We start from the raw sequence: 18273 nt of genomic DNA on the forward strand, positions 1-18273 counted from the left end.
GTACAATTGAAAGAAATATGTTGCAGAATTACTGAAAATAGCTCATCTCAGATCTGTCAAATGTAGGGATCAGTGGAAAGTGATCTGCAATACAAAATTCAGGAAAATGTTCAAGGAATTACAAGTAACCTACTGTAGATGAAATAGCCAAGTTTCATCTTCGTTTTGGGTTTCGTCTCTTTTGTGGTGTAAGTTGGAGGTTTTACAAGTTACTGTGTACATTTTACTTTCATTGCTGTTTGAAATGCACTCATCATTGTTATTCCTTCCTAAGTCCAAAATATGAAAATAGCATTGCAGTTTAGCTTTAATGTTGTGGCTGAAGGATGTTTACTTTGATTGCAAGTAGGCTGGGCAAAGATTTTTATTTTTTTTAAATAAATAAAAAATTAGATATAATGATGTGTTCCTGCTTAACTTAGACATTGCACGACTTTAAAACATATAAAAACAGGTTTCGAGAGTTAAAAAACACTTTTTATGCGCGAAAAATGGGTGATTTTTCTTCCTCGTGATCAGCTCAGAATCTTTGTGTACGCTGTAAGGTTTTTCTTATTTAAACGTTTAAAATACACGAATTTCATAAAAACAACACACGTTTCGGAGAGAAAAAATCCCATTCTTTTCTCTTCCTGGTGTGTGAAACTCATCAGCAGGTCTTTTTTTCCCAATCAGAGGCTCTGAAAATAGCGTACCGCCCACTGCGCTCCGTCAGAGAGGGGCGCGGCAGCTCAGCAGTACAGAACGAACGTTCTACTGCCTGGAGCGCGTATGGCAGCGATCGCGTTTTTAAAATTAATCAAGCAATATGAAGCATCTCTTTTTACTTTTAAGTCACTTAATTATCATTAAGCACAACTTTCTCACCACTTAGACTACTTTTTGATACCATCCTTAGACAAAGCAGAAACGTGTTGTTCTGTCGAATGACATTACAAGTGGAAAGATTACAGAATTTAATCGTCTTTAATTTTGTTACATTATACATTTTAGAAACGTTCCATCCATACAAACACCACAAAACTATTCTCGATTGTATTTCTGAATGGTATGTTACACTTAGTTCACTGTTTTAATTACACCTAATTAAGAAAGATAGGTGTTAGCATAAACTATTAGCAATCAATATTAAATTTAGCACTGTAATAAGTTGTTGCACTTTCCCCTGCATCTTGTAAAAATATATTTTCATTGTTCAAATATACATTAAATCTGACTATCATATAATAAGTTAAATACAAAACTAAAGAAGAAATAGTGGTAAATATAATTCAAAATATTTTGCTAACAATGTTAACTGTTTATAAATAATAAATTGTATTAACTAAAGAGTAGGATGGCACAGTTGTTAGTATGCTTTTTGTTTTGTTTCTTTTTCATAAATACAACAGTAGTACCTGATGTCTCAGTGCCTTTCAAAATTAAATTATGCATGCAAACCTGTGAACTAGAAAGATAACTAAGATATCCATCCATTTATAATGGTGGCAAAGTGGTTAGCATTGCTATCTTGGAGCACTGGGGTCCTAGGTTCAATTCCTGTCATCCTGTGTGTGTGGGGTTTACATGTTCTCTCTGGGTTACATGGTTTTTCTCCATATGTGTGATATGACTCCCTCTCGCACTCCAAAACATACTGGTAAGTTAATTGGTTTATGGGAAAACTGGCCCTAGTGTGTGTGTGTTTGTGTCTGTCTGTCCTGTGATGGACTGGCGCTATGTCCAGGGTGTATTCTGCCTTGTGTCTGTTGCTTACTGGGATAGGCTCCAAATCCTCTGTACTGGTAAAGAGATTAGGAATAGATGGAACTATACACAGTGTTAGAAACCCACTATGAAATGGCAGCATCTCACCGAGAATAAAATATTTTATAGTGCTGGCCTTTCCACCTCTCTTGCACATCAGTATCCATACTGTACCTAGTTATTTAAACAAATTGCCTCTAATTATAAACATCTTAATATGCTAGCTCTGTGGATCCGCATCAGCTATGTTTGCCCATTCCTTCAATTCATGTGCATCCAACACACAGTTCAATGCTAGTAACTGCACAAAATCTAAAATACAATCCTCATTTCAGTATCTATGTAAACATACAGTCTGTTAACTTCATCATCTTCATCAAAAGTATGCCTAACCCCATTAGGAAGTGTTCTTGTTATCAGTGTATTCCTTAGCTTTCCCAAAATTATCTTCTTCTTACCAACATCTGTAGTCTTTTATCCTGCAATAACTCATCCAACACTTAAATCCCCAAAAGCTGCTTGTGTTAATTTCTTTAAATCACAAATATCATGTGTAAATACTGGCCATTTAATACTCTGCATTGTGGGATAATAGTTTATTTTAAAGGGAACTAGAGAAACTAAGAACTAGAGAAATTAAGAAAGGCTTTTTTTCTAGAATTAATAAATGCACATCCTGTTCACTGGGGAAATTAAATCCACACTGAGCAATCTTCAATATGTTCAGAATATGACAGCGGGAATCCTATCAGGGATGTATTACACCTGTTTTCAAGTCCTTGCGCTGGTTACCTATCAGGTTTCGAGTCAACTTCAAATTCCTCATCCTCATTCAGTACCTACAGTATATGGCTTATTATCTGTCTATTCCCCCACCTTTGTCCGTCTGACTCTGGTCTTCTAGCTGTCCTCAAGAACATCTACATTCTGTGGGTGACAGGGTCTTCTCTAGCTGCACCCCAGAGCTCTCAATTTGTATGCCCAGTGATATCAGTCACGTACCCTGAGTGCATTTAAATCTAACCTCAGAACCTTTCTTTTCAGAAGACTTAGTGTCTGTATCTGCTTCATTTTCTAATTTTGGTAGCACCTCTAACTGCTTGTCTTTCTTATATGTATTTACTTTGTAATCTGTGGTCCTTTTATCTGTTTTTACATCTACTGTATTGCTTTGAGATGCCACCTTTAATGGTAATATATAAAATAAAGTTTTTTATTAGTGTTATAGGGAAACATGATCAGATTTTCCCTGGTTCAGAAAAAAAGATCTAAAGTATACGAGTTTGTCACTCTTCTCATTCCCTTTGCTAAATGACTTTTCATACTAATCTGATCAATCTAACTGCCAGTTTTCTGTGCTTTCTCTATCCTGCTAGATTTGCAATTATTCTGAAAATTTTCATCTTGAAATAACTCATTTCTAAATACCCTTTTCACAAATACCATCTTGCAGCAACTCTGCGACAAAATATACACTTAGCTCAACCTGACAGTTCATCCTGCTACCAACATTAAATAAAACAAATCTTAAGATTTCTATATTTATGTCTTTATTTAGTGGTTTCATTAGTGACAAAGGCTAAACTTTCCTGGAAAAATGTCTTTTATGTGTTGCGGAAAAAACTGACTTGCTTTAACAAAATATGTTTACAAGTCGTTTCACCTGGCAGTTTACCTGAATGCCCAACTATCTGAGAAGCCCTCCATGAAACCATAGTTGCTATTAATTCATTTAGGGCTCACTGACAGAATTGCTGTTTTTTATGCATGCTAATTTCTGATTCCTCACTCTGTTTCATGTTTATAGATTAGACTATTGATCGCGAAGGGAAATTGATGTACATGTTTGCATGTTCTTTTGTAAAATACACCTTTTTGTGATTTTTGTGTATATCTAAGCAAGTGTTCCTGCATCCCTCTTCTGCACTATAGGCATGGCTTTTATTCTGTTTGCTCCATTTCTAAAACTTTTTGCTCATGTGCATTTTTGTATTTTTTTTACACCTCTAGCACTTTAACGTCCTGAATTTTCATTTGACTTAATTTGTAGAATGAATTTGAGTTTTAGCCTTAAAAATCTTAAGTTTTAACTATCTTTTGTTTCTTGTCCTACAACTGTTATTATTGATCACCGAATTATTGTACTTGACATGACTTCATTCAGCCTTTCCTGAACGTCTATGACAGGCAGAGAGAGTGCTGTTTCTGGTGCGATCTTTTGCAGCTGACATTTCACTGTTTTAAACGAACAAGAAATTAGATTGCTCATAAATCACTTATCCTATATAAATACAGCGTAATTGCCCTCCGAAAATCCTCTTTTTCTTGTTCGTTTTAGAGACCTTGATCGAAACTGATTTTAGATGTCAGAAAGGATTTCTTTTCTCTGTATTTCCTACATTGCTTTGTCGAGATTTTAACTTTATATTTAGGCTCAGATTTCAACTATAAATCGTACACTAATTGATGTTTTGCTCCCTCTTACCACAAAAATAATAATGTTTAGTAGCTGGGATGAACTTTATTTCGTACGCGTAGCTACCGTACTACCATTTGGACACGAAGCGGTTAAAGATGGCGGCAAATCAGACACCCAGAGGGGGGGGGGCGTCTTCTTGCCTCCATAACTAAAATGTCAAATAGGAGTGGCTTAAGCGACATATACAGTCGTGTAACTGACAGTTTGAGGTAGCCTGTCGTGTAAATTTCGCTTTGTTGCTGATAGGTTAAGCTTTCGAAACTCTGCCCCAAAGTCATGTGACTGATTTTTCGCCCTGTTTCGTTGGTTAAACGCAATGATCACAAGCACCACCATGGTTACTGGGATGTGTAGTTTTTAATTCTGTTTGAATTATAACTGTACGTACTGTCTTCATATTTGGCCAGGGCTTTAAAGAGAAGGCGCGCCAAAAAATTTAGGTGCCGTCGTCTCCGCTTTAAAGGTACCCCCGTGCTGGAAGAATTTGACCTCGGAACGTTTGCCCAGCGTATTGCAAGGGAAAAGTGTCACGAATCGCACTCGCGCATGTAAGTGCTCCCACGTTCCCACGAGCTCTTCTCTCCCCAAACGGTCACACACCAATCTTCTCAGCACTATTTAAACCCTCACCAGTCTTCCTTTCCTTGCTCACAATTGAGTTCTCCTCCCTGAGCTCCGTACTTGTATGTTCCCTACCCGCTAACACTATGCCTTCGCCTCCCGATTTGGTACTGACGAACCCTCAACGCCTTCCTCGATTTTGGACCCAGCTTTTGTTCACGACTACGTCTTCGCCTCTCGAACTGGTACCAACAAATCCTCGACACCTTCCCAGATTTAGACCCCAGCGTTAGTACCCGACCACGTCTTCGCATCTCGTCTCTATTCCAAACCTTTTTGAAGAGCCTCGCATAGGATCCCAATCCTCCGTAGTCTGGTCCCCCGTGACAAAAAGAACAGAAACCTTCTACAAAAAAGGAAGTACCTGGACTGCACTGGGAACCCGAGACCCCAATAGGTTGGCTGACTTGACAGCCTCCGGCGCATGAAAAGATAAACACCCCTGATGCGCTGAGAGGCGCTGCCTCAAGACTGGGTTCTGGGACCTCAGGGGTAGAGAAGGAAGGGAGACTCCCCTGACTTGCTGACTCCCCTGACTTTTCACTTTGAGAGACACTGCCTCAGGACTGGAACAAATCCCTCAAAGGGGAAAGAGAAGGAACCCCTTGACTGGAGGTGCTGCCCCAGGGTTGGAGAATGAAGAGAAATAATTTGATTGACTCACTGAGAGTCGCTTGAGAAGGAAGTGAAAGAAGTCCCCTGACTCGCTGAGAGTTGCTTTGGGAGGTACTGGTCTAGGTACCCCCTAGACTGGTCTAGGCCCTAGGGGGCAGAGAAGAGGACGCTAAGTAGGTTAGAGCTGCTGAGAACAGTGTGCCCGGGGGTCTCCTCTGACTAACGCTGTGAGAACCTCCCCAGAAGGGGTCAAGGTGTTGCTGCCTGGCACGATCGCAAACCCCTCCTCTTAAGGGTGCTCCAGCCCTTCCTTGTTTGCCTCATTCCCCGCACCTGTTCCTTGTTCCAGCCCCTTTTCAGTTCCCCCTTAAAAGCCAGACGCTGATGCTAATTAGGGCTCTGCATTGGTTTCCGCATCATGCGAGCCCGGGACCTGGATGCGTCTAGCTCCGTTATGGTTTTAAGCTTCTGTTCCTGTTCCTGTTCCCGTTCCCCCTGCCGGAACCAACCCGGCTCTGGTTTTTAATCTTCAGTCTCAGATGGATCGCCTGGCCTTGGACTTATGCTCTGTTTTTGGATTCCTCTTTGGACTCGTCCCTGGATTGTTTGACTCACATATACCTTCCCGACCGCCAGCACTTCTTGGGGACGCCCCCCTGTTTTTATTCCCGTATCCTGCATGCCTTTCTCCCTAGTGTTTCCTCATTCAACCCCGGATCATGTCATCTGCATAGGGTCCGGAAAGAACTGTTCCTGACAATGCCAACCTCTGCTCAGGAAAGTGAGCTTCAATTACCCTGCAAAGGTAGACCCAGGGCCAAACAGTTTCTCTCCCAACACCTGTGAGGAGAAACAAAGTGTGCGCCAGAGCATAATTAAAGAAATAAGAGAAAGGTGTGGAGCCTAAATGTGAGCCTGACCTCACAGTGTATTGGAAAAAACTCCTTAATGCCAATCTGGGGGAAAACATCTGGTCAGAACAGATGCCCCAACTCCAGGAAGACAAGCAATGGATAATGAGCAGCTGAAATGGGCGAGGGAGTGGTGTGGATGTAAAGGTTGACTGTAGAGGAGGACCAATAGCCCATTAGTTTAGTAAATTGGATAGCTGGATGAAATGCCTTTGACAAAGGGGATTCGTTTTTAAGCGCATAGAAAAAGCATGAAGTGGGAGTTTGGGATGCAAGACAGGTCACAGAGTTGAGGACCTGATTCTGGAAAATTAGTGTGGATGTAAAGGCCATGTCCTAATATACACACGTGCGGTCTTGTGTCCTTCATATGCGCGTTCACATTCCAGTCTGCAAATGCTTAGGGTGTCCCATATCTAAAAATATGTGTTTCACAATGGTGCTCACAAGCACCCCCAATGCACCCTTCTCCGATGTCTGCATCAGGGCATACTTCGCTGAAAGGAATTACCCCCAATTCTTTACGGAATGGTGATGGTTCATGTTCAAAGTAGAGAGAAGTTGCCGAGGAGCATAACACATTCATGTGTTAGTTAAGTTGAACTTTTTAAAGTTTTAAAACTCTTCTTATTAAAACGTATTAAAATTCATATTATTTAATGTTTCTAGCTTAGATGATTCATATGTATTCTAGGTATGAAACATCGACATTTCATTATTCCATTTCAACTGTAGATTGTGGGAGTCAGAGGAGCTGGGGCGAGCCCCGGTATTTAGGCGATGCCCCGACTGAGGGACGGAGGCACACTTGTGAGGTTGACAAGAACTGAAAATAAAGGGAGAAACACAAACAAAAAGGGAGAAAAAGAGAATATTTCTAAGTTTACCTAAGTTAGTTTACTTTGCTCATTTTGAATCAAATGTGTTTAATGTCAATGAACGTTAAGTTCCTTGTATGTTGTGTTCCTTGTCATGTTTGTTTAGGCACAGGGAAAATGAAATGTATTTAATTGTACAAAGCTTTGAATAAACAGAGAGAGCTATTGCCAAGTTTTCCTTACTTAATTAACTATACCCATTTGGAGTTGAGTCTGCTCAACACGAATGAACATGTTGTGTTACTTCTTTTGTGCAGCCACAGATAAGATGCCATTCAATTTAATCAATATGAAAGAAGAGAATGAAAACATTGACAGGAAGGCAGCAACAACAGAAAGCATTTTCATTGCAGGCCGTAACCAATGAGTGATGTCACATGAAGGTGTCCCAATACCCTTTCTATAACAGTGCACCCTTGAATGCTTGCACACCTTAAGCCTACACCTGATGTAAGTCACATTCACGAGGAATGACAGCAGCTGAAAGCTTGGGAGAAATTAGAATCGTTTATTGGGATGTGGAGATTTGGCGTAACCCTCCCGGCCGTTGAACGTGGAAGATAGGACCCCCATGCGACCAATTGGGTAGCTGCAAAGGTGGAGAGGGGGTGGAGGAGGGATGCAGAAAATGAATGAGGAAGAGGAGAGGGTGACGTTTGATATATATGGAGAGCGCGTTGCTTACGTCAGGATTAGTAAGAATTGTAGCAGCTGTGTCGCATGAGTGTGGCTGCCTTCATTCCTCCCGAACTTTCATTAAAAACTCTATAAAGTGAGGTCTCGGAGGAAGAAGTGAGAGCCTTAGTTCAGCTTTTGGGACATGGCTTCTCTCTACACGTGGTGTAAACAAGATCTGCAAGACTTGTTTTTCCAAACTGGGGCTGTGAAAAGAGTGGACTGCCCAATGACCTCCATCAGAGAAGGAGGCGCCATCGAGAGAGAGAGAGAGAGAGAGAGAGAGAGAGAGAGAGAGAGGAAGTGTGGAACTCAGCCATACAGAATGAGCACTGTGCAGCCTTGAGCTCTAATGGCACCGCCTGTGTTTACTAATATTACTTGAGTTTTTAAAATTAAACAAGGAATGGAAACAATTTCTTTTGACTTCTAAATGCTTTAATTATTATTAAACAAACATTTCTCACCAGTTACGTTTATCATTTGATACCATCGTTAAACAAAACAGGTATTTATTGTACTTCCCAATGACCTTACATGTGGAAAGACTATATTTTTAAATTTTCTTTAATATTTTATACATTTTTTTTCATATATACAAAACCCACAAAATGATTCTCGCTTGCATTTTGTAAATGTCATGTCACACGTAATGTGTTAAATACATCTAAATGAAGAAAATCATGCATTAATACAAACTATTCGTATTTCATATTAATATTTGTATTGTAATTGTTGCATGAAGAGTTCATTTACAAGACTTGATCTGACAGAAAACACTTAAAATAATCCAAATAAAAGTAAACAATTGAATAATGAAGTAAGAACAAACAAATTGTGCCAGTAAAAGAATTCAAAATAAAAGATATCAAATTAAATAGTTCTAAAATAATGAGAAATACAATTCAAAATATACCGAAAAATACCATCAGCTCTGAGACAAAGCTCAGAGGACGGAAAGGACTGAGCAGTGGGCTGCTTGTTCTTCAGAAGCATTTTGTTCCTCCTGAAGAACTGCACATGGTCCACATGTGAGGGGAGCTTCTTTCACAGTTTCAGCTGACAAAGAGTCATTGCAGAGCCATGCTGATATTGAGCAAATGCTATTATGAACCTCAAAAGGAAATCCTCTCCTTACTGCCACAAGCCCTGCTTTCATAGTACTAAGGATGTTATGGGAGGATCACAGTGAACTATGTTATTTGTGCCTAGATGAATAAACAGTGACAAATCCACTTGCAGGGCCTGGAGGTGGTACAGGTACTGGTGGGCACTGTGCTGCAGAGTTGTGCCAGGATGCAGCCACACCTGTTCTGCTGGTTTTTTGAAGCCCCACAACATAGAGTCACCGAGGACATACTGTAAACTTTCTTTGGAACCAATGGATAAAAGGCATTATTCCATGGCAATACAGGGTTCATCTCAAGATAACTCTTTAAAGTATATAAACTGTAAATGAACAAACATCAACAATGAATAACAATGTAAATGTTTCAAAAATGATATAAAGTATAACTAACAAGTAACTATATACAGTGCTGGAAACAAGCTATCAGAAGGAATGGCAAAGTTATTAACATCAGCTGTTATGCACTATTCCCCGCTCTGCACTGGAAGACGGACGCCCGGAGGCCCGCCAACCATCGGGTCCAGGACTGACCCGACGTTCTAGGCTTCCTCACGGCGTCCTGACCTGCTGAGTCCCGGGCTCGGGGCGCCTGACCTCGGCGCGCCTGGCCTCGTTATCCTGGTTTTATTCCCTGTCCCTGTTCCTGATCCCGTTCTGGATTTTCACCATGTTTGTCTTGTCTTGGTTTGATTGACCCAGTGCTTTCCTTTGCATGAGACATAAAACAAAGGTCCTGGCTTTCTATGGTGATCCTAGGGAATTTCTCAATCCTAGGTGTTGGGCAAATATCCCCCTGGCCTTTACCAGTCATGGCCTCCTAGTAATCCCCATCTATGAATTGACTTCATCACTCTGTTCTCCTCCTAACTGGTAGCTGACATGTGGTGAGCGTTCTGGCACAATTTGGCTGTCGTTGCTTTGGTAGATGGATGCTGCACATTTGTGGAGGTGGAGGGGATTGCCTGTTACCTGTAAAGTGCTTTGAGTGGAGTGTCCAGAAAAGAGCTACATAAGTGGAAGTAATAATTATTAATTATTAAAACCATAGGCACAGCTAGCATTAAAGAGATCTAAAAACCTACTTCCCAAACACAAAACATAGAATAATTTCACTTATATGATTTGATTTTTGCAGTATGATTTATAGATGAAATACTAAAGTGCCCTGGGTTATCATACCATATCTGGTGATATAATCCTGGTCCAGATTAAGTTGTATTCTAGAATTAATCCTTATCTTGAAAAGATATTGGCTCTTATAATAATAAACCCAAACATTGAATTACTTGTTCATTGATTTAAGAAATGTATTTAAAATCTAATTTCTTACCTTGTCTTGACTTTCTGTGATATATATACATACTGTATACCAAGTATGACAATGCAAATTTCACAAAGAACAATGACTCATTTGCTGCCCTTTAACATGAAGGTACTGTATGATACAGTGAAGTCTCATTTCGCTTTCCATTTCTGTCACCCTTGCTTGAACTGGGCTCATGCTTATGAAAGAGTCTAGTTCTGTTGAGTCAAACAGCGGTCCTTAACTATTTTGACGGCGTGCGCATCTGAAGTTTGAAGCTTCTAGTACACAAAAAAGTGCAATTATAGTTACTCCTGCTGTTAATAAGCCTGTTATAAGTGCTGCTTTAATCATTCCACACATTGCAAGTTTTGTAACGGCTATGACTCCTCCTAGTGCAGTTGATAATATTACCTCAAGAAAAGTGTTATTTATCCTCTTATTTTTAGGAGGGCTTTTTTTTAATTCTTCTCTAAATTTCCAACTGTGATGGATTGTTCTGCTTCCTCTCTGCATCTTTTCCAGATTTCCTCACGCCTTCTCTCAAACTCTTCCTTACAATCTTGCAGCAGCATCTCCAGCTCCTCCTTCTTCTCATTACTTGTCTCCACACTCATCCTCTCCCTAATGTCTTCAGTTTCTTTTCTGTACTTCTCTGCCCATTCCTCTGTTTTGAGTGGGGTTCCTTTCTCCAGTTAAAATCTGATCTCAGCTTCTACTGTTTCGTATACCACATTGGTGTAGTGGCCTCCTCCGTTCTCCCTCACCATCTGCTCAATTTTCTCCAGGAACTCAGTGACCTGGCTTCTGTCCTCCCACTCCATGTTGTTGAAAGTATGACACCCGTTCCCACACTTTTGGACAAAGTTCTTCAGATTATTCTCACCTTGTTCAATATACTCTTCAGGCACCCTGCCCTTCAGTTTGTCTGCACAGGTCAAAAGGATCATGGTATACCTAGACGCTTCTTCTCCAAAAATGCCCTGTATGAGCTTCATTGTCTTTTTCTCTTCCTCTGTGAATCGTCCCAACTCTGTCACAAGAAGAATAGCATGAGATCCTGGGGAAGACAAGGAAAAACACTTGATAATTTCATGCTTTATTTCCATGTGAGAAAAGCTTTTGCCAAACAGGCCAGGTGTGTCAACCACAGTGACTTGTCTTCCATCCAGTTAAGCTGTTGTCTTCTGACACTCCTGTGTTACTGAGAAGGACATGATATAGAATAGTTTAGAATCATAATTCACCATCTACCCACCTTCCAACACCACCACAGACAACCCAGAAGTGAATTCATTCCTGTGTCCTTCAATCTAGGAAAACACATTTTGGTTACTAGAAAAGAAACTGACCTTGACAAATGACCTTGTTCTCAAGCTTGAAGGACTGAAGGGTACCCCTGACCTGATGCGATTTAATAGAGACTAGACTTTGGTTTCAGCTTTTAATATTTAAAGAATTAAATACAGTATCTTGCAAAAGTATTTCTACCTCTCCATGGGTGTTGTTTTGTTTTCTTGCTTGATTACAATAAAATATAAAAATGTGAAATTCTCAAACTAGTGTTATAGCTTTAGGTGAGTGAGAAGTGTCTCTTAGTTTCACATAAAGTTTTTGACACTTGGAAGGGTAAACACTTCAAACTTCAAAGGAGAGTGGATGTGTGCTGAGGTCTAGGGGGGATCCCTTGAGCAGAAACAATTGTAAAGTTTGTCTCAGTATACCTGGATATGTTGTGGGTAAACGATTGCAAAGGAGCAGGACAGAAACAGACAACATAAGATCACATTAAGATCCAGAGAAAAAGAGAGGGAGGAAGAAACAAAGAAAAGCAAGGAGAAAAGAGAGGAATCTACAGGAGTTGTAACTTGAAGCTTGTGCCAGGCGAGAGCCCCTACTTCATGATCATCCAGGTAAAAACCTGATTGGAGCTACAGTAAATATTTGAACCTTGTTAGAGAGCGTGTATGCTATACCTGTATGAAATGTCAATTTCTATTTTTTCCAAGTTTGATCTGCATGATTGTTGCTACTCTAGGCCCCACACCTAAAGAAATGGTGTCAGTACCTTGGCATGGCATAAAATTCTTAGTGATTGTAATGGATTAGACCCATCACCCACTTTGGAGTACAAAACATAGATGTGATTTTTAAACTGAAAATATATTGTTTGTAAACCTTACCAGGAAAGCAAAATCTGATTGTTTCTTAATAATAATAATAATAATAATAATAATAATAATAATAATAATAATAATAATAATAATAATAATAATGGCAGTGTGTATTTAGCCGATGGTTTAAGACAGTATTGCCTTGTCTTTAGAATAGCTTCTAAACTGAGATCTAGGTAATTAAATCCATGACCGCAATATTTAACAAACATGCTACTTAAATTGCCGTCTCTCCGAAAAAAAAAATGTGTTTACTACTACGATTTAACCATTTCCTTTAGATCTCATAACCAGACCAATAGATTTATCGGAACGGCAACCAGACACCACAGGCACTTATTCTCAAACTTATTTTGATCTTTTTTGAGGTAGATGAGGTATTAAAGTAGTGATTTTAGTTAAAAAAAACTTTTTCCCGAATGAAAACTTTTCCAGTTTTCAAGCAGGGGTCTTTCTCATTACACAATGTATATTTTTTACGTCATAAATGTAGACACAGAGAGCAGCAGAAAAATATTACTCAGTCTTTCATTTTCTCCTTTCTACCGTTTCAACTTATAATCAAGTTGGTAACAAATGTAATCTAGCCAAGAGCTATATCCTTGTGGCAAAGCAGGCGTTGGAAACACGGGTGAATTCAGCAGGGGCTGGTGATCTCATTAAGAACCACATTCTTCGGATTCTCACGGGGAAATGACTGAATTGGCTGCACCTGGAGACTCTAGCTCCCTATAAAAGCAGCTCCTTGGGCGGGCGGCCTTTGTCCTTTCATGCACCCTCACGGTTTAGTAAGACAGTGAGATAGTCGTTTCAGGCTCAACAAATCAAAGAAGGTTTATAGCGGGGTAATATTGATAGCAGTCTCGGTCGTTTTCCGGGTCGGGACGCCGGTAATAAAGAAGACGGTTAATGAGCGTACCTGGCCAACCGGAATCGACCGAGAAGGTTTATTGTCACTGTTATCCCGGGGAGTTACGGTCCTGGTTCATGTGGAGACCCCTTGCCACGTTATCAGAAAGGGGGTTCTTTCACGGTTCTCTTCTGTAGAAGATCCGACAGTCTTAAATGTAACGCATTTGAGTCACTCGGGGGATGCGTTTAGAGGAATGTGCTACACAATGCAAACTGTTTTCTGTCGCTCATATTCAAAAGATGCTCACAGCAATCCCATTATGACTTTAACAGATAAGCCCTAGTTTCATCACCCAATCATCCAGTATTAGAAAGCTACTTATTGGAGAAGCTATCTATCCCACAAGTACAGTGGCACAGGGTAGGGCTGGTCTCTGTGCCAGTCTATCACAGAGTGTTTACAGACAATTTGGAGACTGCAGTTACTAACAGTAACCCAAACATAGCTGTTAATAACACATTTTATGTATACAGTATTTGTGTCCCTTATGGGTGTTGAGTAAAAACCTGCTTGTTTTGTTGCAGGGGTCTTCAGATGGTATCAGCCTACAGTACCTGCTCTGTTGATGTACTGTATGACCCTCCCCCCTTGAAAAACCTCTTACCCAGGCTGTGTTCAACTCACCTGCTGCCTTTCTGCTGCTAGTTCTCTGTAATGCAAAATTGTACTTGGTAGCACAGTAATCTAAGATGCAGGAATATAATTATTTTATAACTTCTAGTAAAATTGTGAATTTAGTTTATTTCAGGCCACTGCTCTGGCTTTTTAACATGTTCCAAAATATTTTTAACAATGTGGTTTATACTTGCCATTAATAATACAGAACAGATGTTCACAGTACTGTATATCTGTTTTTATTATTTTCCTTCTTATAACTGGAGATGGGTAACCAGAAATATGTGGAAGCAGGTATTTTCTTTATTTATCTTTATTATATTTTACAAGCATTTCTGTTATAATAAAGGATCTTTTATACACTAGAATTTCGTTAAATCATTGTTTTATTTTTCAATGCTACTTGCAATGTTGTTTAAATGTTATGTATACATTTTTACACACAGCCTAGAGTTGTGGATATAAGTACTGAAATCTTTTATCTGTCAGTGTACCTTTTGCCCATTATTAAACATTCATCCTGGAAGTGACAGCTAGTGTTTCAGTGTTAATTTAACATGCAGGCTGCCCATGTTTATAATGTCTATATTCAGGATTTGAACTTCTTTGTAAGAATTACTGCTCATGCTGGCTGTAATGCTGGACAAATACATATGAAGTATGAAAACTCAAATCAAACAACATCTTTAGTCCTTCAGTCATCTTCAGGAAAGTGTTAGGGTAACCCAAGAAAATCATAAGCAAACTTCTATACATGATCATATCCGTGAGATATCCTTTCCCAGGTGGTATTTACAGCAATTTGCAGCTGAAGGTATTAGCAATACTGTCCCTGATAATACTGCATAGTGCAGAAAATATTAAAACATAATACCCCTTAGATATCTTTAAAAAAAAGGGATGTGTATATAGTATTGATAAGCAAAATTATTTCCTAACTAGTTCTAGGTTGCTAAAAATGCACCATTTGGTACATTATTGACAAAATTCAATTGTCTTGGCTCCCTGGAGAATTTCAAATACTGCTAATTAAAAACTATGGATAGGAACAGTTACTGTAGGTGAGCCTGATAGCTATGTTGTAAAACTGCAAGATGGACCATTATGCGTCGGTTTCCATCTTGTCTCTTGCTTGCTGGGTAAAGCTCTGGAGTCCCCCGCGACTCTGAACTGGATAAAGCTGGTAAAGAAAATGGATGGATAGACTGTCTATTGGTAAAGAGTCAGTTTCTTTTTGTCCAGACTGTCTCATTGACAACCAACCCTCGCTCCCTAAAGAGTTATATACAGACTTGGATCTTAAGTCAGTCAAAATATGCAGATAATAAAACAGTCTGACGTGATCAGCTGTAGTTCAAGTGTGAATGTTAGGTGTTATCCTGTGATTTGCTGAGTAAACCTTGTAGCTTGGGGTTACCGAATGGTAATCCTACCTTGCAAAATAGAACATGCACTGATCTGGGGGCCGGCACTTCAGTTCTGTTTATCTCAATAAGGGTATATGTCAAGGTTCACAACACAAACCACCTTCAAGAAGTAATGCACAATGAAACACCTTTTCAGCCTTCAGGTTAGAGATTGAGGGCCCTGCCTCTGAACTGTAATGTCATAACTGTAAGCAATGTTGAGACATTTTGGTACAGTAGTGCAACAACACCACTCCACTGTGACCTCTGAGAGAGACAATATTTTAGTTGCTTCTGACTCTATATCAACAGCATCAAAAAATCCAGACGGACAGAGCATCAGCAACATGCAGAGCTGAGTCGAACACAACCAAGCAGGAGATGTTCTTCCAAGCAGGAGTTCATTGTAAGACCTCCTGCAAACACTCTACAGCTTCCGCGCTGGCAGAGAACAGATGTATTTGTGCTCGGGCCCAAGGCTGCAGCTCTGTGGGGTCCACCTTGCCTTTCCCCGCATCAGTCCACATCTGCGGCCCGGCCGGTCCTGGGGCAAGGGGCTGTGCAGCTTGAGGCTTGTAAAAGACACCGGGCGGCCATTGGTCCATGTCCAGTTCCCTGTCACCCCCATGTCTGTCAGCCCTGCAACATCAGATCACGCATTTACAGCCATATAATTAGTCTGGAATTACAGATTTATTTTTGTTGTGCAATTGGGAAGCCCATTTGTTTTAAGATAGAGATCTATACATGCTTGGGAGAGAATGGGACAAATACCCCAGCTCCTTGGACAGGCCCAACCTTGGAGCTGTTGATGATTTGACAGGTTGCCTAGAACAGCCACAGCAGTTGGGCAATTGTGTGCCATTGGGCAATCCTAGGTGGTCCTCTAGTGATACCTCTGTCCTGTCACCCAAGGGAGACCACAGAGCTTCCTGGCATGAGCCCCAAAAGTTTTTTTTTTAATTATTTGCAATCAGGAGGAAATCCATCCATCCATCCATCCATTCATCAATCCATTTTCCAATGGCTTCATCCAATTCAGGGTCCTGGGGGAGCCAGAGCCTATCCCGGCAAGCAATGGGTGCAAGGTGGAGTAGATGTTCATTGCAGGGCACACACACACACAGACACAAACACACACACTTACACCAGGGCCAGTTTTCCAGAAGCCAATTAACCTACAGTACCGGCATGGTTTTGGACAGTGGAAGGAAACCAGAGCAATTGGCAAATCGAATACTAACCGATCCAGAATGGCTGTTTCCCAACAAACTTCCAAAGCCACTTCATATCTTTCTTGGAGTGAATGCTTGCTAGATGACTTTGACGCCTTTGGAGAAAAATAACAGGCAGCAGAATATTATTTTGCATGTGTTTTAACACACCTAAAGTATGTCAAGTTGTATCTCTCATACAGTGTAGGACATAAAATAAGTCATGGTCTATTTAAACAATAAGGCTTAAGTAAGAGCTATAGAAAGACCAACAGCTGACAAAAATTAAAGTGACATCCTATATTTTAAAATACATTTTCTGTATTCTATTTTTTAAAAGCAAAACATGAAACTTTATATACTATAGACTTTAAGTACTTTTAAAAATACGTTAGCTTTGGCCTTGAACTAGACTGGCACAATAGTAGAAGGTGTAATTGCATCATCATTACCATCTTTATGAACTTGCTTAAGAATTTTATGAGTTTTAAAGTTTCTTTAATATAGTGTGTGTTATTGATAAGTTGAATACTAATTATTTTGTTCATTATTTCTAATGTGAATTAAACAAATTCACAACCCCTTGAATTTTATTTGCCATATCCTGTACAAGCCCTGTTAATTACAATAAAACATTGCCACAGACTGTCTGGGCTGTATGATAAATGGCTAGAGCCATTTGAGCCTTGGTTCCATCCATTCATTTTCAAAAAGCCAGTCATTCGTGGTAAGAGTCTGTGCATGGAGTCCTGGTTGTTGTAATAAAATCTTAGGGACTCCAGATCATGAAAATTTCTCTATATACAGTATTTATTTCTGGATTAAATGTAGATATCAATAAACTGTACTCATACTTCATTGTGCAGTCTTGTTCTGCTTTCTCCCAGCTGGCAGTGCTTGAGCTTGAGGTGTAGCACTGCTTCCCATGCAGGGTCCATTCTGGAGGGCAGCGGGACCCAGTGGTCAACTGAGACATCAAACAAAGAGAGAGAGATGGACATAGAGAGGGGGTTTTTAAAATTTGGCTTCACATCAAGGTTGCATCTCATACCACCATGGACAGAGTGGTGCAGAAGGCACACAGAATCTATAGGAACTGCTCTCCCAGAGGCTGCCATAAGCCTAGAGTTTATTTTCAAATTTCTTTCGATACTGACAGCTGTTTCTGAAATGGGACAAGTAATCTAAACTATTGCTTGGCTCTGTAGAAATTAAGCCCTTCCAGGTATTCTTGCTAAAAATCAGTACTGTGGGCACTATTGTCAAATTTCACACGGTTAAACTCCACAATTTTCTTTTAAGCATTTTCTTTTGGGGGAATCAGGGATTCCCAACTTCCTCTTTGGTATTGGCCTTGTCTTAAAAAACCTACTGAAGCTGTCAAACTAATCTTCCTATGTCATTAACAATATGTAGCATTAGCAATATGCAATGGTTTTTTCACTAGGGATAATAATACTAAAAAATTAAACACACTGAAAGGATTATGGAGTAGTTAGGTTGAAATTTGGTTTAACCCGCTTGGCTGAGGACTAACCTCCTGGCCACTGCACCCCCATGCAGAGTGCAGCTTTAAATATGGAGATAGGATACA

At 40.0% G+C, this 18273-nt stretch overlaps 1 protein-coding gene across 1 annotated transcript in view; it reads right to left on the reverse strand.

Annotated features, from left to right (window-relative positions):
* Window positions 1-13903: 13903 nt before the first annotated feature.
* frem1b (Fras1 related extracellular matrix 1b) overlaps window positions 13904-18273 on the reverse strand; it is a 61446-nt gene continuing 57076 nt past the window's right edge. The window contains exons 34-36 of the mRNA XM_069194345.1: window positions 17534-17646; window positions 16710-16795; window positions 13904-16104 (exon numbers count right to left, since the gene is read on the reverse strand). Coding sequence (XP_069050446.1) covers window positions 15893-16104; window positions 16710-16795; window positions 17534-17646 — 411 coding nt within the window. The 3' untranslated portion in view covers window positions 13904-15892. The remainder of the gene's footprint in view (window positions 16105-16709; window positions 16796-17533; window positions 17647-18273) is intronic.

The sequence above is a fragment of the Lepisosteus oculatus genome, chromosome 9 (assembly GCF_040954835.1).
Source record: "Lepisosteus oculatus isolate fLepOcu1 chromosome 9, fLepOcu1.hap2, whole genome shotgun sequence".
Classification (NCBI taxonomy): Eukaryota; Metazoa; Chordata; class Actinopteri; order Semionotiformes; family Lepisosteidae; genus Lepisosteus; species Lepisosteus oculatus.